General features: G+C 35.6%; 1 protein-coding gene, 1 long non-coding RNA gene and 1 other non-coding gene across 3 annotated transcripts; 1 reads left to right on the forward strand and 2 right to left on the reverse strand.

Moving 5' to 3' along the window:
* Positions 1-1,410: 1,410 nt before the first annotated feature.
* Positions 1,411-4,224, reverse strand: LOC135153280 (uncharacterized). The gene is made up of 3 exons (XR_010292739.1): positions 3,981-4,224; positions 2,012-2,100; positions 1,411-1,490 (listed from the first exon to the last, which is right to left on the reverse strand). It is a non-coding gene; the product is annotated as an uncharacterized LOC135153280 (long non-coding RNA).
* A 3,300-nt stretch (positions 4,225-7,524) lies between these two features.
* Positions 7,525-7,633, forward strand: LOC129255181 (U6 spliceosomal RNA). Its single transcript, XR_008583873.1, has one exon. It is a non-coding gene; the product is annotated as a U6 spliceosomal RNA (small nuclear RNA).
* Positions 7,634-15,462: 7,829 nt separating this feature from the next.
* LOC129283089 (matrilysin-like) lies at positions 15,463-22,878 on the reverse strand. The gene is made up of 8 exons (XM_054918928.2): positions 22,519-22,878; positions 21,800-21,873; positions 20,711-20,868; positions 20,217-20,450; positions 19,218-19,475; positions 18,341-18,445; positions 17,504-17,668; positions 15,463-16,538 (listed from the first exon to the last, which is right to left on the reverse strand). The coding sequence occupies exons 1-8, from the start codon at positions 22,621-22,623 to the stop codon at positions 16,183-16,185; spliced, it is 1,455 nt and encodes a 484-aa protein (XP_054774903.2). The 5' UTR covers positions 22,624-22,878; the 3' UTR covers positions 15,463-16,182.
* Between the last annotated feature and the right edge of the window lie 247 nt (positions 22,879-23,125).

Genomic DNA, 23,125 nt, shown 5'->3' on the forward strand with positions numbered 1-23,125 from the left:
TGTATGCAGGGGCAGCGATCCTGGGGGGCACAGTTCCCCCTACTTTTTGAAGCACTGAAAAGTGCCTTTAATTTTATGTAAGAAAAATGCCCCCTCACGAACGTGTACTGTGTCCCTTTCACCTGACGAGGACCTGTTTTAGGTGTTACCAAGTGCTCTTCCTTGTATGCAAATTTTTACCAAAAAATGCCCCCGAACGTGTTCTGTGCCCTTTCATCTGAGGGCCCGTTTTAAGTGTTAAAAAGTGCCCCCTCGCCTTCTTGTAAGTGCCCTTTCTCGAATAACTGCCCCCTTTTACCCAAGAAAAGTGCTCCTAAATAATTTGTTCTGTGCCCCTTTCACCTGAGAAGGACCCGTTTATGGTCACCATGATGAGTGCCCTTTGAAACAAGAAAACAATAAGGAAATTCATGTGAGTGGGGGTAGATAAGCAGTTTCGTACACTACAGATGGAGGGGGGGGGGCTTGAAGGACTCTTGCCCCCCCCCCCCCCAAAAAAAAGGGTGAAATATATCATTCTGAATATTTTGTCGAAATCTATTACAAAATTTGATTTTCTTTTTAAAAATGTCAAAATTTTGCTCTCTCGCAACTTCTTAAAAATTTCACATAATACAGCATTTTCCCTGTGCCCCCCCCCCACTTTCAACTTCACTTCGCCGCTCCTGTTTGTATGTTTATAGCTTCTCCTTTTGCAACCAGTTTTAATGAAAATCGACAGGAAATTTCATACTTCATGAATTTGGGGTTGTGATGATAATAAAATTAAAAAAATTGGACTTGAAAAAAAAACACCTTTTCCATCTTTATCAAGTGCTTCCTAAGCTAAGTCACACTTCAATTTGTTGGATTTCTTGAATGAAAACATCTGTTACACCAGTCCTGCAGATTGAAAAAATAGAGAAAGAAAATCAATGAATTTAAATTAAAATTGTCATGATTTGTAAAACATAAATGTTTTAAGAAAAGTAAGACTATACATACCGGTATATAAATTTCTTCATCACATAACATAGGAAATCTTACTTCTACTAATTATAAACTTGTACTTCTACAAAGCATATCACTTAAACCTGTTCTATGCAGTTTGCATACCACTCTCCATTATAACTACATGTACTCTATAAAAAAATGTCAGAGATTTCCCATAAATATGAATATATGAATTAACATATATAAATTATATATAATAGTCAGAATTAAAGATGATATGTTTTGTTGCACAGAATATTTTGATCTGCGAATAAAAACGACACCTAACTATAAACTAAAAACAGAATTGAAATGTTTTTTTCAAAGGCAGGTCTATTTGTTGCCTAAAAATATTGTGAAAACCCCCCATTATAAAAAATAATCACTTATTAACTCACTCATATAACTGCTGCAGGTTGTATTTCTCTTTGTGGTCCTATCACTGTTCTATTAGGCCTTCTTCACCGATTGTTTATCATCATCAATCACCTCCATGGAAATTGTAGAGCTGCATCATCCTATTGGACAAAATGTAAAATAATAAGATTTAAAAAAAAATTGTAAATCTACAAATATGAAATATGAATATCACACTAAAGAATGAATAAAATGAATTTTATAAAATATAAAACATGAAAAATAAATATTGCTTTGTTTATAAACAAATAAAATTGTAAATCTACAAATATGAAATATGAATATCACACTAAAGAATGAATAAAATGAATTTTATAAAATATAAAACATGAAAAATAAATATTGCTTTGTTTATAAACAAATAGGAAATAAAAAGGCCATTTAAATAATAGTAGATCAAGGACATGACCTCATTCTATAAATTTGCCCAAGGTCCATAACTTTTGGCATTGGTTCTATTTTAGACTCGAGAGCCTGTATATATAAGAAGTGTATATTCAGTATAGATCCTACCTCTTAGCAGTGGCTCAGGTTATTTTTATTTAATGTAAACATGGTTAACATTAATTTCAATGCATGTAATGTATCTGTAATTTTTTATGGGTTAGTTTAAGTTTTATACCTGGATGAGAATCTGCAAAATGATACATGCACTTATGATCATAGGTACCGGGTAGACCTCTACTGTTTTTCTTGTTCTTCAAACTCAACCTGTTTGTGAAAGAAAAGAGAGAACAATAAGTGTCAAGTGATATCTTTCATGGCCGTATGTACACTGTTAAAAAAAACCTGATTTTACAGGGAAAAAAAACAAGATTTTGCAGAAAGCCATAACAGAATCATTCTGTAAATTTATAAAACAGGAAGTTTTCTACAGAACAGGTCTGTTTAAAAAGGGGAAAATGGTGTTTTATTTAAGGAAATTTGTAAGGTTCCATACACCAAATACCAATTTCCTGTAATTTTACATGATATAATGTAAGATTATGCAATCTGGTAAAATTACAGGTGTTCTCGAGACTCTGCTGCAGGAACTTCTTTTATTTTAAGAATAAATTTTCTAACAGTGTAGGGGGAGGGGTTTGGGTGGGAGCTGAAATGTGAAAACCTTCATAAAAAAAAAGAATTGCATGAAATCCTTCAATTTTACTTTAGAAAATGCAAAAAACAGCCCTAGGCAATATTGGTCGCTTCGGGCCCTCACTTTCTGAATTTCAGGTTTCTCTAATTTTTTTCACATGTCTGCCCCCCCCCAAAAAAAAAAAAAATGTGCATCCTTTTATTCCGAATCTTAATTCATTTGATTTTAACAACATAATTTCATAATCTCATGCACTAGGTCTAGATCTATTTGTAAGAAAGTATACTATAGGCCTAGATCTAGTCCAACCAGAATCAGTGCTGCGTGACAGCATTCATGTATCTACATAACTAAGGTCTAGATCTAGACTATCGATAGCATCTCGATCTATCTAGACCTAAAATGTAAAGCTAACCCTTCGGTGACTTTACTTAGATGTATATCGATTTAGAAATTTTTGATGTCTGACTTTTATTCCTGGCTAAACCTTCATTGCCATTATTGACCGAGAGTAGATCTATCATCTCTAGATCTAGTCCTTGGTCCACCGACAGTCATACTTCATACATGTAAATGTAGTCGTTTAGGCCCAGACTTGCCCCGGGGACCTCGACACGACGTACGTGTTCGGGCTGCCGCAGTAAGGCCCAGACCTACATCTAGGCCTAAAATTATAGACCTAGATCCTAAGCCCTGGGGGTACGTGTCGAGGGTTGGGAAAGTATAAGTTAGATGACTAGATTTGAATTAGGTAGGCCCAGATCTACGTACAAGTATCAATGGATAAAAGAAAAGTAACATAAACTGATAAAGTAAAATTAAGAAGCAAGACTAGGCTCTGTTAACCATGTTAGAAATTAGATCTTGATCTATTGATAATAAGAGTAAGACAAACATGCAGAGCAGCATGTTATTTCTAATACCGAGTCTAACTATATAAATAACAATAAAAATTAAAATGGGTGGGGGCTAAATGCAGAAGCTAGAAGCCTGAAGTTATGCAAAATAAATTTGATATCTGAAACTGACGAGAATCTAGTGAGGATTGACACAATGTCAATGATGACAGGCATATCTTCTTCCACACTCCGCTTCACAGTATTCCTGACTGAGTCTCGATCTACTGAAGATAGATGCAGATCTCCCTCTAGATCTAACGTTATACAGTGTACAAAAAGAAGCTTCATTCTTCTTGTTTTAATCAATCGACGAATCGTGGGCTCCCGGCCCGATTTTCTCTCGATGCCCAGCCGGCTAGGAGCCCGTACAAAATACATGTGGTTGACACAGCGGCATAACCACTGAAAAGCAACATACAGGCTGCACTGGGCCGGGCGACGATGACAATCTAACTTCAATTTCAAAGACCAAATTCTGCTTTTCTTTAACAGAAGAATGATAGCAAACTCTCTAATTAGTTAAAGAAATAACCTAAGATCACAAAATACAGTGTGAAATGTGTAAATAGTCCACTGAATTCATGTGGTTATATCAATTAATACGTACTCACCGGAGTGTTCGTAGGTCCATTTTTGTGTGGAAAGAAAAGTTTCATAATGAATAAATTAGATGACGTAATGAGGTCAAATGAATAATTAATTCTGTAACACGATACCACTAGTATCGATGACAAAGAATCGGGGAAATCGCGTATTAATGACGCTCTTAGCCAATGAAAAGGCCGGATTATGAATATCTTCATGCTCATGAATGTCAATGAGGGCTTATTTTTGTCTTCAAATGATCGCGGTAGGCGGAGCCTAATCCCATTTGTTTTGTGCTGAACGCGCACGCAGCTTTCGGTCTAGTAATATATTATAAGGTCTTTGGGCGAGCCCCACACCACCGCATGCAATCTGCACAGTTACTGATCAGAGTATAGAGTTCCTCGGCACTTCATGTACAGAGAGCAGTCATATGAGTGAAATCCGAACATGCTTTTGCAGTTACGTTTTTTTAAAGAAAAGTTATGAATTTTTTTTTCTTCTAAATATAAATTATTAACTAAATGAATAGAATGACAGACAAAATGAAAATAAACAGATACATATAATAGAAAGAAAATTGAAGTTTGATGGATTGATACACTTAGATGCCGAAAGATAGATATAGAAGACTGATAAATAGATAGAGACATAGATATATAGATAGATAGATAAATAGATAGATAGAAGTAGAGAGAGAGAGAGAGAAAGACAGAGAGATGGATAGATAGATAGATAGATAGATAGATAGATAGATGGGGGGAGAGAACTTGAGAGATGGAGAGATGTTATAGATAGATAGATAGATAGATAGATATATGGACGGATAAAGAGAAATAGAGAGAGAGAAAAAAAGACAGACAGATGGATAGATAGATAGATAAAGAATGAGAGAGACAGAGAAGATAGATAAATTAACAGATAGATAGATACTGTATTTACATAGATAGATAAATAGGTAAAAGATAGATAGATAGATAGATAGATAGATAGATAGATAGATAGATAGATAGATAAAGAATGAGAGAGACAGAGAAGATAGACAAATTAACAGATAGATAGATACTGTAGTTACATAGATAGATAGATAAATAGATAGATAGATAGAGAGAAATAGAAAAAGACAGACAGATGGATAGATAGATAGAGAGAGGGAGAGAGAGAGAGAGATAGAGAATTTGAGAGATAGGTAGATGTTAGATGGATAGATAGATAAAGAATGAGAGAGACAGAGAAGATATACAAATTAACAGATAGATAGATACATGTAGTTACATAGATAGATAAATAGATAGAAGATAGATAGATAGATAGATGGGGGAGAGAACTTGAGAAAGGGAGAGATGTTATAGATAGATAGATATATATGGACGGAAAAGGAGAAATAGAAAAAGAGAGAAAACAAGACAGATGGATAGATAGATAGATAGATAGATAGAGGGAGATAGATAGAGAGAGATAGATATATAAAGAATGAGAGAGACAGAGAAGATTAACAGATAGATAGATACTGTAGTTACATAGATAGATAGAGATATAATTTGAGAGATAGATAAATAAATAGATAGAAGATAGATAGAGAGAGAAAGACAGAAAGATGGATAGATAGATAGAGGGGGAGAGAGAGATAGAGAATTTGAGAGATAGATAGATGTTAGATAGATAAAGAATGAGAGAGACAGAGAAGAGCGACAAATTAACAGATCGATAGATACTGCAGTTACATATAGATAGATAGATAGATAGAAGATAGATAGATAGATTGATAGAGAGAGAGAGAACTAGAGAAAGACAGATGGATAGATAGACAGATAAGATTAATAGATAGATACTGTAGTTACATATATAGATAGATAGATAGATAGATAGATATATAATTTGAGAGATAGATACATAGACCACTTCCCTGCATAGACGGATAGAGAGAAAAAGACAGACAGATGGATAGATAGATAGATAGATAGAGAGAGAGAATTTGAGAGACAGACAGACAGATGGATATAGAGAATTCGAGAGATAGATAGACGGATAGAGAGAAACAGAGAGAGAGAAAAAGACAGACAGATGGATAGATAGAGAGAATTTGAGATATATATATATATATATATATATATATATATATATATATATATTGGATTTTATTGCAATAAAAACTATCAAAATACAATCACAAGCAGTCAAAGACTGAAATAAGTGAATGTTTACATACAAATAGAATCATAACAAAATATAAAGTAAACATTATAAATAAATATCAAATACAATACAAATTCATACAGAAAAAAAAGTATCATAAATAAATACAAAAGGCCAAAAGTAAAGTGTCACCAAAGAAGAAAAAAGCGGAATGAAAGATTAAGAAGAAAGAGGTGAGAGAAGGGAAAGAAATTGGGATAAGACAAAGAGAAGGGAAAGCAAGAGGCTGAATTTGAAAGAGAATATAGGAGGCAACCTTCAGAAGAAAAAAAATTCATTATGCAATACAAGACATTTAACAATGGTAACAAGTAAATAAAGTAGTAATTGAATCGAATCGAGCACAAAAAAGGGAAAAGTAGAGCTGAGGAAATAGACTCCCGAAGGAAGTCGAAGCAGTGTTGATATTGCACATGAGTAGATAAACAGATGGATAGAGAGAAATAAAAGAGAGATAGATGGATAGATAGAGAATTTGAGAGATAGATGTTAGATGGATAGATAGATAGACAGATAGATAGGTAGATAGAGAATGAGAGAGACAGAGTAGATAGACAAATTAACAGATAGATATATCATGTAGTACCATAGATTGATTTATAACATAGATAGTGGATAGACAGATATGATAGATATAAGGATAGATATGATATGAAAAAAAAGTAATTATGTGTTTTATTTTTCAATATTTTAGCTATTATTCGTTTTCATTCATATAAACGATCATGTGCGATAAAGTAACAAAAATCATGAAGCCAACGTATATAGTTCAGCGGAACAACCAAAATACAGAGACTGAAGCTTTTGGTCTATAAACTCAGCTGCATTTGCACGTATGTTCTGCGGATATCTTCGGTGCGGACTTTTGGATCGCGCGCCCAGCTGATTATGTAAACAAACGTAGACGTAGACTCTTCACTAGTCGCTTTGTGGCTATTTTTGCGGAAAATGCCTTCGCCAGGGTGTAAAACGGAAACGCGCGAACTGGCCGAAATTAAGGTTAGTCTTATTTCAGGCCATTTAACTTTTGATTGAGCTGGGCAAGTACCCGATTAACATATCAAGTCGTTAATGTACTGTTAATTGTGACTAATGTCAGTGAATTAAAACAAAATCTATCGTGGGATTGATTTTTTATGATTTATTGATGAGCTATGATTTAACACGTGAGTCAATGGGGGTCTGTAATACTCATGTGAGCCCATTATCCGTAGCTCATTCGAGGAAATGTATGCTGCCACCTAGCGCGAGCCCAACGTTTGGCAAACGTTTAGCATGCGCATGGTATGTTGCGTGGTTAAAATGCATTAACTGTAAAAAAAATCGATGTATATAGAATTCTCTTTATATACCTTGCTATCACATCAAACATATGTCGACAAGAAATTGTTGACACATATTAAAATTGGAACGATACAGAGAAGATTAGCATGGCCCCTTGCACAAAGATGACACGCACAATCGTGAAGCGTTCCTAATTTTTTTTTATCTTTTCATAATTGTAAATTATTAATAACACATTTTACATGGTTTTGGATAATTTTCTTTTAGCGCTTTGTTTTAAGATAATGTTCAAGTTTTTTTTTTCTCTCTCTCTATCTTTGAAAGTCATCTAACGGTAAACACTTTCAACAAAACCTCCATGCATGCATTATCATCGATTTAGAGAGAGGAATTTGGGTTTTGCAACATTGGTAAACTTCATTTTACATTATTATTAATTGATTATAGACTTTTTAATGTAATTTTTCTTATCATTTAAAATTATCTTTCATAGATCATTCTAATTTTTTAATCAATTTATATTTTTACTATCGGATCTTATTAATACGAAAAGTCACCAAGATAATTATTATGAAAGGCCTGTAGAGAGAAGTTGCTTATGGTAGGTCTATTATACATGTGAAGGCGGTTTAATGGGCGGCGCCACTGCGGGGTAGGCATATATATTTTGTTAAATTAACAGCAGATATATAAAAGTGATAAAAGTCTATCTTTAAACAAAGGATGAGGAATGGGGAATAAAGAATAAATCAGGGAATGAAAACATTAACAAAAAGAGAGAGATAAGTTAATTGTACAAGCTCATAGGCCAATTTCCAAAAAAAATGAGGAATAAAAAAAAAATGACAGGTCTTTGCCATCTTACCCTCTTCCTTCCCTCACTATATCAAAATCCATTTGCGACAACCCTGAGTGGTTTGTGTGTTTTTTAGCAAGGAAATAGAAAATAAATACTTAAATTTTAAAAAGAAAATGAAAGAATGGTCAATAAACTTACGATAGGAGAGAAATGACGGTGCGAAGCTGACGAGCCTCCTCCGGATTCATTTCTGGTTATCCTCGTCGGAAACAAGTATACTCGAGTTAGGGATCCGAAACAGAATCCGAACACGAACAGCACAATGAAACGCTTCATGATTTCAAAACGAATATAAATTGATTAAGAACGATCAATGTAGTTGTTGAATAAACTAGCCACGAAAATAATTTGATGATCCTCCTCGATCCGTTATGGAAAGGTGGTGTATGTTTAAATCGATGCCCGTAGTTTAGTATCTGTGTTTTGAAAGTCAGATACCCGCAGATAGTATTCAGAAATGGTGAAAAATTCTATTCAAGACTCGAATAGTATGTGGCGGCTCTCATTTTTAATGATTTATTCCGCCAATGTTTCATTATATATGTATTTTCTCTTGATACAAAAGTATCTAGAATCAGAGAGGTTTTTCAATCTCATTTACGTTCTAACGTGCCCAGGGCGACAATGATGACATCACCGGTCAGAGTTCAGACAATTTTTCGTCGAACCGATGACGCAGTTCTTCTTCTTCTTTTTTTTACAGTTAACCTCTGACCACAAATTTTTATTTTGTTTTACACCGGGGTACATTTTTTGAGTCATGCATAGAAGGATGACAATATGAATCATTACCAAGAAACATAGACGTATATGGAAATAAACTGATAAATTTTGAAGGATACTGAAAATGTGAAACAATCGAGGGGAAAGATAAAGAACAATATAACTTTTGATGGAGAAATGATAAATTTTATTAGTCACTGTCACTGGTGGGGGGGGGTATTACAGGCTCCAGATTTGAAGAAAATGAGGGAAGATTCACTATAGCTGTATTGAAGTTCATAAATTATGTTTCAATATATTTGTAACTAATTTGATTTTTGCTGAATATAATCTCGTTGCCTATATAATGGCCCCCTCTCTGTCGAGTATCTCTCTCTCTCTCGGTCTATCTCTCTTCTTCTTCTTCTTCTTTGTTATCTATTTTTTCTCTCCCTGCCTCTCCCCTTTCCCATTCACTTTCAATTTTTTCTTTATTTCCTTAATCCAATATTCTGTTTTATTCGCCATTCAGGAAGGCATGTTGGTCATATCAATGGGCCATGGTATAGTCATTATGATACATGACTCATCCTGTTCAAAGTTGATATTATTTTGTTATAAGGTCACATCCAACAATCCAATGGGATCCGACAGACCGGAGAACTTTCGAGGGCAATTTGAGATCATCGGGATTCGAACCTGTCATGATAAGCCTATACAGTTTTCCGGGTAGGACCTATAATGACTCCAGAACAGGCAGGCCATTACTGGTGAATTTGACAGTCGCAATGGACTAGATTATCATCACCATCTTTATAATTTTACTTCATTCTATTCTGCTCAGGTCATAAATGAAAAAAACCACGAATCAAATCTAAAAATACATTGTTCAGTTATTAGAAGCTATTAGGGCTTACTCCCCTCCTCTGCCCCCCCCCCCCAGGGCGGAAATCTCTCCCCAAAAGTAGGAGGGGGACCAGGGGCTGGAAAATTTGATTAGCAAAAAAAAGGGTTATCACCCAAAAAGTAAGGTCATCTCGTCCAAAATACATGTTTTATTTCTTTCCATCATAAAAGACCAAAAATAGTAGGGGGACATTTGATATCGTGTCCCCCCTACTATTTTGGGTAGGGGGCGTCCCCCTGGGATTTCCGCCCATGCCCCCCCCCCCCCCCCCATTATGCACTTGCACTCTTAGTAATACTTTAATAAATTATTTCCTGGGGTTGCCATGCAGTAAAGATGAGCTTTTAGTGTACCTCTTCAACCTCCTTAAATCGATGTTAATTTTTATTTTAATACAATTCTATTCATTGTATTGATTGTCAAATATTCAGTTGTTAAGTACTAAATATATTGTATTCATTATGCATAAAAATAACGATCAGATGGTCATGTTTACGTTTTTGTACATGGTTTTGAAAAAAAAAAGTTGGGGCTGAAGCCCACCCCCCCCCCCCCCCCGGTTTCGTGGCCCCAGTATCACATTTAGTTGGGTTGCGAGTGAGGGAACGGGGGCATCGGGCTCACTCCTGTTTTTCTTTACATCACCCTACAGGGGTTGTGTCATAATAAATGCACTACTTACATGACTTTATGATTGCCTCAGTGAATAAACACCGCATACCCGTGCAGTATAGTTCACTCAAATTTAAAGGACAAGTCAATCCCCAAAAAGGTAGATTTGAATAAAAAGAGAAAAATCCAACAAGCATAACACTGAAAATTTCATCAAAATCGGATATAAAATAAGAAAGTTTTTTTAGTTTCACTCAATTTCGCAAAATAGTTTATGCACATCCTGGTCAGTATGCAAATGAGGGGACCAATGAAATCACGCACTCACTATAATTTCTTTTGTATTTTGTGATATGAAATATGAAATATTCTAATTTTCTCTTCGTTGTCCCGTGAAACTGGGTTTTATTCCTTCCTGAACATGTGGCATTACCATAGTTATAAGTTATATAACAATTTACATGATTTATGGTTCAGTTAAGTTGGTCCTTATATAATGTCAAATTGGTGAAAATTGAAAAATTGTATAATTCAAACAATAAAAAACAAAAGAAATAGTGAGTGATGGACATCATCGTGTCTCTCATTTGCCTGTCACCAAGTTGTGCATAAATTACATCTGTTTTGTGAAAAATAAGCGAAACTTATTTTACATCCGAATTTCATCAAATTTTCAGCACTATATATGCTCGTTTGATTTTTCTCTATTTATTCAAATCAACATTTTTCTGAGACGGACTTTACATTTAAAGGGGGATTGGTCCCTCGTAAGAGGAGTGTGATTAGAGACAAGACTAGCTCTTTTGCATTTAGAGAGTATCACACGCTCGAGTTCTAATGGTCAAACTATAATTGGCGAGATTTGTCTACTTTTCTATTACATGTCGTCCGCGGCACTGATTCTACAGTGCGTATAAAAAAACGGGACAGATTTGAAAAGTCTATAAAATTTGTGTTTCAAATTATGATCTCTATATTTTGGTTTCAATAGGTGCTCTGAAGTCTTATCCTTCAGATGCCATTAAAATAATATAGTTTCGTTCATGCTTGAGCGAACACGGAATGATTTTGTCTTGGGTTAAAAAAGAGACTTGCGCCAAAATGGCATAAAATGATAAATATGATGGTCGGACTTCTTGCTAATCAGCAGACTTCCTCTTAACCTTTTCATTATCTGTGCCATAATTTTCGAATCATGCGGTCAAAATTCATTTCCAAATCTTCTTATTTGCTTGAATAGATCTGTTGTTCCTTTTTAATATGTTTTCTTTTAGCTTTGAATATTCTTTTTTTAGGTAAGAACAATTTTTTTTAACCGAAGTATGGGAGAGCGTATTTTTTTTAAATTCCTTTCATTGTGTGCTACAAAGGTTAGGGTGCCTTTGTACAGTGGCATACTGATGGGTGGGGGCTCGGGGTGATTCCCCCCAATAAAAAATAATGACCCAGAAAAAAAGTGGAAAGGAAAATAACAGAAAACATAGAAATTGAAATATGATATCATTTACTGAATATTGTGTCAAAATCACAAAATTTGATATTTTAATGGAAAAGTGGAAATTTTTGCTTGCTCGCTTCACAACTTTTTAATACATTTTACCCGATCTGCCATATCTTGCTCCTTCAAAATTGACTCAATACACCATTGCCATTGAAAGACATGAATCGTTTCCTGTTTGTCCTGTCAAGCACATGCATAATTAAACTTGGTGAAGGATTAAATAACCCCTTGAAAATAGGATTCATGTCTTTTATAGGTACAATAACATAATTTTGTTTCACATACCAGTAATAAAAGGATTTGAATAATTACAAATTCTCCCAATTAACAATGCAAATCTTCTTACTTGGGTTGACAAAAAGTCTTCTTTATTTACTTATGAAGGAAAATTCAAAGGTAAAAAAAGTTTAAATGATAAACAAAATAATTCAAATAAATAAATAAATTTGTAAATGAAATTTGACAGCATAATTCGAAAAGTATGGCAAAGATAATAAAAAGATTAAGAGGAAGTCTGCTGATTAGCCAAAAGTCTAATCATCAAATTTATCATTTCTGCCATCTTGGCGCAAGCCTCTATTTGAACCCCCGACAAAAATGTCCCGTATTCGCTCAAGCTTCAACAATTTTTTTTTTTAATGGCATTTCAAAGAAAAGATCTCAGAGCATCTATTAACATCAAAATATAGATATAATAATTTGAAACAATTTTTTTTACAGACTTTTCAAAAGTGTCCCGGTTTTTTTATACGTACTGTATATAAAGACTTTATCTTCACTATAATACTGCAATGGAAGGAGAGGGAGTACTCATATATTTTCATTTCATTTATTTCCACACTGACAAGTAGCAAAGTATACATCTCAAAATCATTATGGAAACAAAAATACAATTCAAATTACATTGAAATATAAAACAATACAATGCATTCAATCACCAAAATCATAAAAAACTAGGCACTACATTATATCCTTAATCATTGTTATATTTTTTCTTTTATCCATTCATTATTTTTTCATCATTTATGATTCAACCGTTTAAGCACACAAGGAGTGAATATCAGCTAACTGCGATCAAATGAGAATCAAGAATTATATTTCAAAGCAATATGATGAACACAGCTTGCAAATGATAATGGGGTGTTGTGAAAAATAGAAAAGAGCTTGAAGCTTCGACCGCCTTTCTAGATACATGTAGATTTGTCATAAGATTTATTGAAATAAAACCACATGAACAAAAAAAAACCTTTAGAGATAACAGCAACCAAAAAGGGGATGCCTACAGAAAATATAACATTCATCAAATGATAGGACATTTATAGGAGATATGGAAGGAAAATGTGACTTAATCATTGCCTTTTTATTTTATCATCTTCATAATTATTTTGATTTCTACTTTCTCCATCTTATTTTAATCGAACAATATTCGACCCGCAATAAAAAAAAGTACCAAAGAACGTGTCATCATGGAGGCGTCGTGGTCTAGTGGTTATGACTCTCGTCTTTCAGTCTGAGGGACGTGGGTTCGATTCCCAGCCATGGCGTGTTTTTCTTCAGCAAGAAATTTATCCACATTGTGCTGCACTCAACCCAGGTGAAGTGAATGGGTACCTGGTAGTAATGTATTCCTTGAAACGCAGAGCGCGTAACAGCTGCTCAGCTAAACCAGGGCAACAATGCAGCATTACTGTAGAGCGCTTGGAGAATTCTGATAAAGTAAGTGTTAAATAAAAGCAAGTATAATTATCTTATGAATGTCATTATAACAGTTTTAATGTACCACCACCACTTAACCACCACCAACACCACCACCACCAACATCCCTACTTCCACTACTACTTCTACTACTACTACTACTACTACTACTACTATACAACTCCAAATAATCTTCTGTAATCTGATTGGTCCAAATCGGACCACATGATGTTCAGCGAATTGCACTATTGCATCCGAATGAACTATCCTGCACTCTGACGTCATACCAAATGTACTATCCTGCACTCTGACGTCAGAGTGCATGATAGCGCGAGGTCTGGAGTTATCTAGAATTATCTAGAATTTAGACCAAATGTAGCATTCAGGGAAACTCAGTAACATGGGGGAGAGTTGTATACAACAAACCATGGAGCTATAGCTCTATGAACAAACAATGCACGCATTCTTGTGCATAGATGACCTAAATAATGAACGATGTGCGAGAAGTGCCAATGGATATACCGCACCGTGCGTTATTTGTAGCTACTACTATACTACTACTTCTACTACTACTACTACTACTACTACTACTACTACTACTACTACTACTTCTACTACTTCTACTACTACTACTACTACTACTACTAATACTACTAATACTACTACTACTACTTCTACTGCTACTACTACTTCTTCTACTACTACTACTACTACTACTACTACTACTACTACTACTACTACTACTACTACTACTACTAATACTACTACTACTACTACTACTACTACTACTACTACTTCTACTACTACTATATACTACACAGTAAAAACGCTGTTTAAGATTTTATACAACGCTGTTTACTATATGAACATTACAGTATTTGTTTAACCGTTTAAACAATCATGTTTAATCTATTGAAGATTAGATATTGAAAATTAATTAAATTTGTTGCATAAGATTTAAACACTTGTTTAAACTTTTTAAACATTTACTGTAAGGTTCATATAGTAAACAGCGTTGTATTGTATAGCTACTAGTAATAGTACTTCTACTATCACGACTACGTGTACTTTTGCTACTACTAGTACTACTACTACTACTACTACTACTACTACTACTACTACCACCACCACCGCCGCCGCCGCCGCCACTACAGCAGCAGCTGCTGCTGCTGCTGTTTTACTTCTACCATTTCCCTTTAGTTACAACTAGACGCATGCAAAATAAACATGTGAGTTTAGATAGTTGTACGCATTATAATGTAATAAATATATCAGCTGCTTGAAGTCGTTTAATAATGAAGACGTTTAAACAACATTCGATAAAAATATAAATAAATCATTCAAAAGGCAAGAACACACATTTCCTTTTCAAGGAGAGCTATTTTGATTGACAAACGTTTATACACGATATATACAAATAAATAATTCTCAAAATGAGAAAGTTATAACACGACTCTCCATATATACACCATCATGGTGCCGGTGAGCGCCAGCTCTCAATTTTATCAAAACCTCAAGACGGAAGCTGCTTGAATACTTATACTTCCTTTCACTGCTTCTTATAACATGATTCATACAGGAAATCGGATTTCACAAACGATTCCCAGAATTAGTATACGTGTTAACGTACACATAGTTCATATTTTTGTTAAAGAAAAAACTTGCTGTCGACTTTATGATTCCTTTTTATTTGAAGTAGGCATGATATCCGGTTTTAGTTCTTTTCAATTTTAAAACGACCTTAAACCCATCGAAGCGTCTGTCTTATCTGACAGTTTCCATGGTATCGATCAGACACTACATGCTTCCTAGCCAATCAGAATCAATGAAAATATCGGATAACTTGTCAGACAATTATCTTTATAATACACCATGGCGTGTTTATACAGTGAATGAGTCCATGTTTCGATGTCGACATTTTGTTTAAAACAAGTTTCATTATCATTATGGACATGACTCCACGCCATGTAGGATTTATAGATGATACAATCAGATCTAGTGCAACTACCATGACTACATTGCACTGATTCTGTATAATCCTGAATATCGCTAGTTACAGGTGTATAATCATGTAGTCTGTAATCGCCAAAGATGACCTGCAGTCAAGCCAATTGTTCAAGACGGAATTCTGATGAGCACCAACCATTTCGTGACCATTAGATTTCCGTTGTCTCTTTTATCTGAAGAAGTCCGTCTGGGGCCCGTTTCATAAAGAGTGACAACTGTTGTAACTTCGCCATTCAGGCAACTACCATGGCGACAGGGCTCAGCAGCCAATCAAAATCGAGGTTACCATGGTAGTTGCCATAAAGGCAAAGTTACAACAGTTGTAACTCTTTATGAAACGGGCCCCAGTGTCTGGAAGCCTACGTCTCATTCGAGACAAATTCTCGATGAACATCCACCCTTCCGCGAACACACCGAAATCTCAATAACTGCCTTTCTTGAAGAAGGTTTTGTGTCAGATATTTCTCACGAGAATCCGCAACCTAACCAATCCTTCGAGACAGAGCCGGGATGAGCATCCGTTAATTTCTGACCATCAAATCTCCAATAACTATCATTCTTGAAGAAAAAGGTGGTGCCATTCCGCCACTGGAAAGCAGAATCAACGCGGGTCGGCAGCCCTCTCCATTGATGAAGAATCTCCTTGGACCATCCGATGCTGAGATCATTCTCGAAGAACTCGTAGTACCGGGTTCCCTTGAGGATGTATATCCTACCATCATGGACCAGGGCAGCATTGGTTTTGGACGGGAAACTGTTTCGTTTCGGACGGGGGAAACCAGGTTCCAACTGCTTCCCGAAGAATCGCCAGATTTTCATACCTAAATACAGTTTGGAAACAGAAACGCACCATAATTTTTTAGAGCCTGAATATGCACTGTTATTGTCAACTCGTCGATAATGAATTTAACCCCAAAGATTCATCTCGGGCATAGGGCTAATTGCCAAGTGAGGTGATCCTGTATGGCCAAATTGAAATACAGCATCTACATTCCTAAACTACCCGAGGAAACCTGGTTCTTGACCCACACTGCAAACCACTAGAATAAAATCAAATTCACCAATTGTACACTTGTCAACATTTATACCACTTGCTCCCAAGGAACAGCAGGATTAAAATAATGCCACCAAACATTGCCCTTTCTCCCATAATGGTCAAGTGGCAAACGCATTTTTTTTTCTGTCAGTCATAATCAGTCATAATTATGGTATACGCTGTGAAAACACTGTTTAAGATTTAATCACGTTATTTGAGCCCGTCACTCTATCTATTTTTGTTTAAAGTTTAAACAAGTTGTTTAATAAAGCTTAAACAACAAATGAAGAAAAAAAACCACAATGATTATTTAAAAGTTTAAACAACTTGTTGGAGTGACGAGCTTAACAATTTACTACATGTTTGTCACTGTATAAATCGAGACTAAATCTTAGAGCAAATCATTAGGCTGTTATACACTCTTATTCATGTTATTCATGACACCCACTATTCAACTGACCTTCTTAGAAAACACCCCTCCCTTTAAGCAACTTTTTTTTAGATACCTTTAACTCAATATTGAAAAAATGATCTTATTCGTTTTCCTAAATTACTCTCAAATACATACAGAATTCTAAACAATGTTCTTTAGAGTTACCTCAATACTAATGAGTAACTTTCTTTTTAAGTGAATGTAGCAGTTTAGCTCCTTTTGGAAATAAACTGTTCAAATAATTTATAAGAAAATAAAAACAACGTCGAGTTATAAGACCACACCACCGTGCGAGGTTGGGCTCTCTTCTCTCTTACCTTTGAACATGTATGTCCGGCTACCGGCAGATACGACAGAGTGGACGTTATTTGGTGCCCCGTGAAAAACCTTGTTGATCTTCCTCGGGTAGCCTTCTAAGGCCCCATCCTCGCCAATCGCCCATACGAACTTGCCTTTGAATGCGTACACGACATCGTCAGGGGCTGAAAGATACAACGACAATTCTATTGGTGATTGCCGGATAGCTTTGTGTTGCCAACTTTCACGATATGGTCCCCTGAGCACTACATGTTTTCATTAAGTTTTGATAAAAATCATTTTAAAAACTCAATCTCAGCCAAATTGTTCTCGTTCATCAGTAACTTAATTCATTAACCATGATAACAGAAGCATAACGGTGATCAGTTCGAGAACAATTCTCGGAATAGTCAATGGAACACTTTCTTTATGAAAAGTTATTATTATCAACAAATGCAAGAAAGTTATGACAATAATTATCACAGCCAATCAAATCGCACCATTTCAGTAGCGTATCACAGCAGCTCGCAACTTGCCATTGATGGACCTCAGCTCCTTGGACCTTTCAACTTGTATACTTAACCTTTTTAGAGTTTAGATATCAAACCGCTCCGTAAATAAAATCAAGGAGTTTGAAGAGTTCCTTAATGAGATCCTCAATTCCTGCTGTCAAATCGCACTTTGGGCAATTCTTTGTATAGGCCTATGTGTTTTTTATTCGATACTTTAATAAACTATAATTGCATCAACTTCGCATCTTCTATTGGCAAATGTTCTTCGATTTTCTAAGAATGTTTTGATTGAAAATCTTGGATCAGATTCAAACAAGTTCACATCAAATCTAAAAATCATGTTACCGTAGTATGTGGCGGCATCCCATGGTGTGTCGCATGACGGCAGTTTGGCGACGTCGCTAATCCCCCTTCCATAATCAGCCACCGTTACATCAACATCAGGAGTACCTAATTACATGAATTAGGAAACAACGAAAATCGTGATTGTTTTGATAGAAGAGCATTAAGTATGCATACCTTTCAATTTATTTAATATCTACAAGTCTCCATATTCCTCATTATCCTGTATCAATTATTTTTGTTTGCCGTCTTCGTTATTGTGCCAAATAGGTCAAGTCGATGTAAAACAAAACAAATTACCACACTGTGGATGATAAAGTGAAATTGAATTGAATTTAATATTTGCAACAACGTGAATAATTCTTTGGCTAATAGTCCTCAAAATAGATGCTTCTCTTATGGGTGTTAACAAATCCTATTATTTCCCTCTTCAATAGACTCCTGAATAGCTGGTAACCATGGTAATGAGGGGTCTGCCATGGCAATCTAATAGGGTACAAGATCGAAAGATATCATGTTTCCTCAAAAAGAAAACAAAATGTATCTACTATTTTATGGCCTATACCTCTCTTCTAATATACTCTCCTTCTTTTCCCCCTTTAACTACTTCCCTCCTTTCTCCTTTTTTTAAACTTTAACAATCATAAGGACTTTCGACCCCTGCCTCCAATATATTGCCGCCAGGTCTAGATCGATACATACATGTAGTTTACGTCAGTTGGGTCCAATCGTAAATTTAATACTTTGGGTCCATGTTCATCAAATTATTAATTAATTAACAGCGAATCAAATCAGGAAAGTTAGTAAAATGTGACAATGGATTGGATTCACCCTCGATATAATGTTTTTGTGGATCAGAGTCGAGAAATGAAGGCCTTACCATACAAATACTGGATTCCGTCTATATCATCTCGGTGTAGGTTTAAACCTCCTTCAATACCGCTGTAAAATGGGGCCATAACTGCATGGGAGTTGTTAGAATGTCCCAATCCCAGTACGTGACCGATCTCGTGAGCGGCAGTAAAAGCGAGGTCGAAGGTACCCTCACGACCCATTGTCATAGTCGTGAACGTTTCGTCTTCGTCGAAGTGGACGATGCCGAGTGGTGGGTCGTAGAACGCATGCGCAATAAAGCCACCTATCGTGATTAAGGGAGAGAAAAGAATTGGGTAAAGCAGTGTTAAAAAAATAATAAAGGAATTTCTTTTTATACTTCTTTTATCATAATTTCTTGTGATTACCTGCACCTCAAAATCAAAAGATGATGATTAACAGACATATTCATAGTCATCATCTGCAATAATCATTTTCAAAAACACAAATCGACCCCGTCTTACAAAGTTGATATTGGTCCGATCAATCATAACTATGGACGACCAGCAACGTCAACATCTAAAATACAAGTTTGTTCAAAATATTTTCTAGATATGATGTATACATTCATTGTTTTCTTGAAAATTCAATGTGCTTCCCTTTGTTTACAAAGGACCTTGTGCAAATTTCAAGCAAAATATATAACATTGGTGGATTTCCATACATTTAACGTTGATCGGATCAATCATAATTCTTTGCATGACAGGGCTCAGATGTATAAATAGAACATGACATAATTTCTGGAATTCCTGACATTTCATACCACATGACATCGAAAAAAATAGTGGTTTGTTAGGGAGAATGAAAAAAAATCACAAGAATTTATAAAGAAGTTGACAGAGATGATGTTATTGACAATAATAACTGAGAACCATGATGTTTAGGGGGGAGGAGGAGGAGGACGCTGATGGTGATGATAATGATGGTTATGATGACGATGATGTTAACAATGACAATACTCATCATTATAACTCAAATCACGCGTAGCACATTCCTCACCACTCACCAGGCCCGTCGAACTTATGCTGCTCGCACGGGTATTCTTCGGAATGCTCGTCTCTCGACACGAAATCGATAACGATGTCGGCTGTAGATTCGGATGATTCTGTGAACGACAGCGGCGAAACATCTGCCCAAACTTGGAACGCTCTTCTAATCGCATCCTTAGTTTGAAGTTGAGTAAGATCAGTAGTGTATTTCTTGAAGTAATACGTCAAGTCGTTCTTTGTCCATCTACCCCCTGATTAAACAGAGAAAGTATTTCATTTTATTCTAAACAATTACTAGTAATATAATCATCAGCCAAATCTAAAAATCTACATACCGGTACATACACTTTTGTCATGTTAATTTGTTTGTCTCGAGCCTTTTGACAATAATCATGGGGTTATATATATATTTTAGCAATTGCCCTATTTCATCGACAATTGTAGATCGTAACCATGGCAGGAGAGCATATGCCCTAATTATCTCATCAAGAATGAGCTCGGAATGCATTACCTTTTGGTGTAAATCTTCCCCAGTTCTTGCTCTCTCCCTGCTGGTTATAGCCGTTATCAATGATGTCTCCTTCGTCGCATCTCTTGGCTTGGCGTTTGTCCCGTGTCGCATCATCGAGGAGCCCGGTCTGCTCCAAGCCAGCAAACTGCTGGAACGATCTGAAATGCAAGCAAAATTGTCAATTTTGATCATTGACTAAAATTAACTTCTCTTCATACGACATAGGGAAAAACTAAAGGCAAAACATTATATTGGGCGGTCATCATAGAGCCAATATTCATTCAATTTCATTCAATCTACAATAATATTTCTTCTAACTTCCAATCAATAAAATGCGGAGTTCCACAAGGATCGATCTTGTGCCCCTTGTTTTTTTTAATATACATAAATGATTTGATTACTGTAACACCCTCGCTATTTGTATCATTTGCAGATGGCACAAACACTTTCTGTTCACACAATAGCTTAGAAACTTTAGAAGATACAAAAAAAACAATCTCTGGCACTGATGTCAGTGGCGTAATTAACCAAAAAAATGAAGGGGCTAGATATGGCGTATCGCGTAAAATTTCCGAGCGAGCGAATCGAGCGAGCCAAAATTTATTACAAATATCAAATTTTGTGATAAAGAGTTATAATATTCAGAAAATGATATCATATTTCAACCTTCTCTCCTCTTTCCTTTTCTCTTTATTTTCTTCTTGGTCAAGATTTTTTTTTTTTTTTTTTTTTTTTTTTTGGGGGGGGGGGGGGGCATCTGCATGCCACTGTCTGATGTTGACGAAGCCACGTGTCGTGGAGCAAACATAATTATGCAGGTGATGGGGCTAGTCAGTTACTGATCCATTGATTGCCTCAGTTGATTCATAGCTAGATGGCAACGCAATGCCATCGATTGACGTAGAGGTTTCAGGCTGATGAAGTGATTGGCGTAGGGATTGGCGCAGCAGCTGGGGTAGAAGCAGCACCTCTGTAGCTTATGCATGACTTGGATCAGAGGTAGGGACTGGGATGGAGTGTGGTTTGTGGGACACCCAGGGGTTAAAAGCAGGGAATAAGCATTCCGAAGTAAATAAAATGGATACTTACTCGAGAACATCGTCGACTGAGGTTGGCGAGTGCTGAATACTGGTCTTGAGATAACCATTTGTCTCAAGATATTTCTGAATAGAAAATTAAACCATAAATATATAATTGTTAGTTAATAAAATGAAAAACGCGAGGGAGCATGAGACCAGACAGAGTAGGGAATGGAGAGGGTGGGGGGCATTTATACCAGAAAGAGATGGATGCATGATTGAAGTTAGCTGAATTTATATTGGTTGATGGCAGGGGCGTGATCTTACAATATCTTCGATTATTTCAAAACGTGGTCTCAATATCGCGCTCGATTTGATAAAAGTGTGAGCAAATGAAAATACAGTAGATAGTTGTTTTAGCTTGTTATCAGAAATAATGGTGTTGTAGTAGAAATACTAGTAGTAGTAGTAGTAGTAGAAGTATAGTAGTAGTAGTAGTAGTGTAGTAGTAGTAGTGGTAGTAGTAGTAGTAGTATAGTAGTAGCGATGGTAGTATTAGTTAGTTAGTTAGTAGTAGTAGTAGTAGTAGTAGTAGTAGTAGTAGTAGTAGTAGTAGTAGTAGTAGTAGTATAGTTAGTAGTAGTAGTGGTGGTGGTGGTGGTGGTGGTGGTATAGAAGTAGAAGTAGTAGTATCAGCAGTAGTAGTAGTAGTAGTAGTAGTAGTAGTAGTAGTAGTAGTAGTAGTAGTAGTAGTACCTATCTTATATAATAAAAGTATGGTAAACTTACAATTGGATCAGAAGTAATCTCTGCCGTCCTCCTCCGAGTTGGGGCTGAGAAAACACCAGGAATGCAATAAACTATGATCACCTTGAGAATAATTTGTTTAAGCATACTTTTTTAATCTGTTAAAGTTTGATACCAAAGTCAAATGTAACGAATCCGAATATATTTTTGATAAATGAAACGGGAAAGTCTTAGGAGACTAAAGGTTTTTAGTATTAAAATCAATCAATATTCAAATAAGAAGATCAATACAAACATTATGTTGACATTTCATTCTTGCTTCAGCTATAAATTCATTGTAAATTGAATTTTTACAGATGTAATTTATCTCTCATAAGTTTTCAAGTACTAGTATAATGACATGTGAAATACTAGTACACGCGATTTATATACTGCTGCACGGTTTACATATTGAATAAACTTCCTTATCGAAAACAAAGAAATGAATTTGACCGAGTTTCCTTTTCACGTTAGAACTTGACGTCATGTTATAAATGTAAATGTAAGGGGAAAGTGGACGAATGATTTGTTTCATAATGTCAAGAGGCGAGTAGTTACGTGCATTGATCTCTGAAGCATATGCGTCACGTGCCCTTATAAAAAAATATAC

This window comes from Lytechinus pictus, chromosome 2 (assembly GCF_037042905.1).
Source record: "Lytechinus pictus isolate F3 Inbred chromosome 2, Lp3.0, whole genome shotgun sequence".
Classification (NCBI taxonomy): domain Eukaryota; kingdom Metazoa; phylum Echinodermata; class Echinoidea; order Temnopleuroida; family Toxopneustidae; genus Lytechinus; species Lytechinus pictus.

Coding starts and splice junctions, on each gene's coding strand:
- LOC129283089 (XM_054918928.2), bottom strand. CDS start 22,623: ATGCTTAAACAAATTATTCTCAAGGTGATCATAGTTTATTGCATTCCT. Junction 21,874..22,518: donor AGATTACTTCTGATCCAATT/GTAAGTTTACCA, acceptor TTTTCTATTCAG/AAATATCTTGAGACAAATGG. Junction 16,539..17,503: donor CCGGACATACATGTTCAAAG/GTAAGAGAGAAG, acceptor AACTGTATTTAG/GTATGAAAATCTGGCGATTC.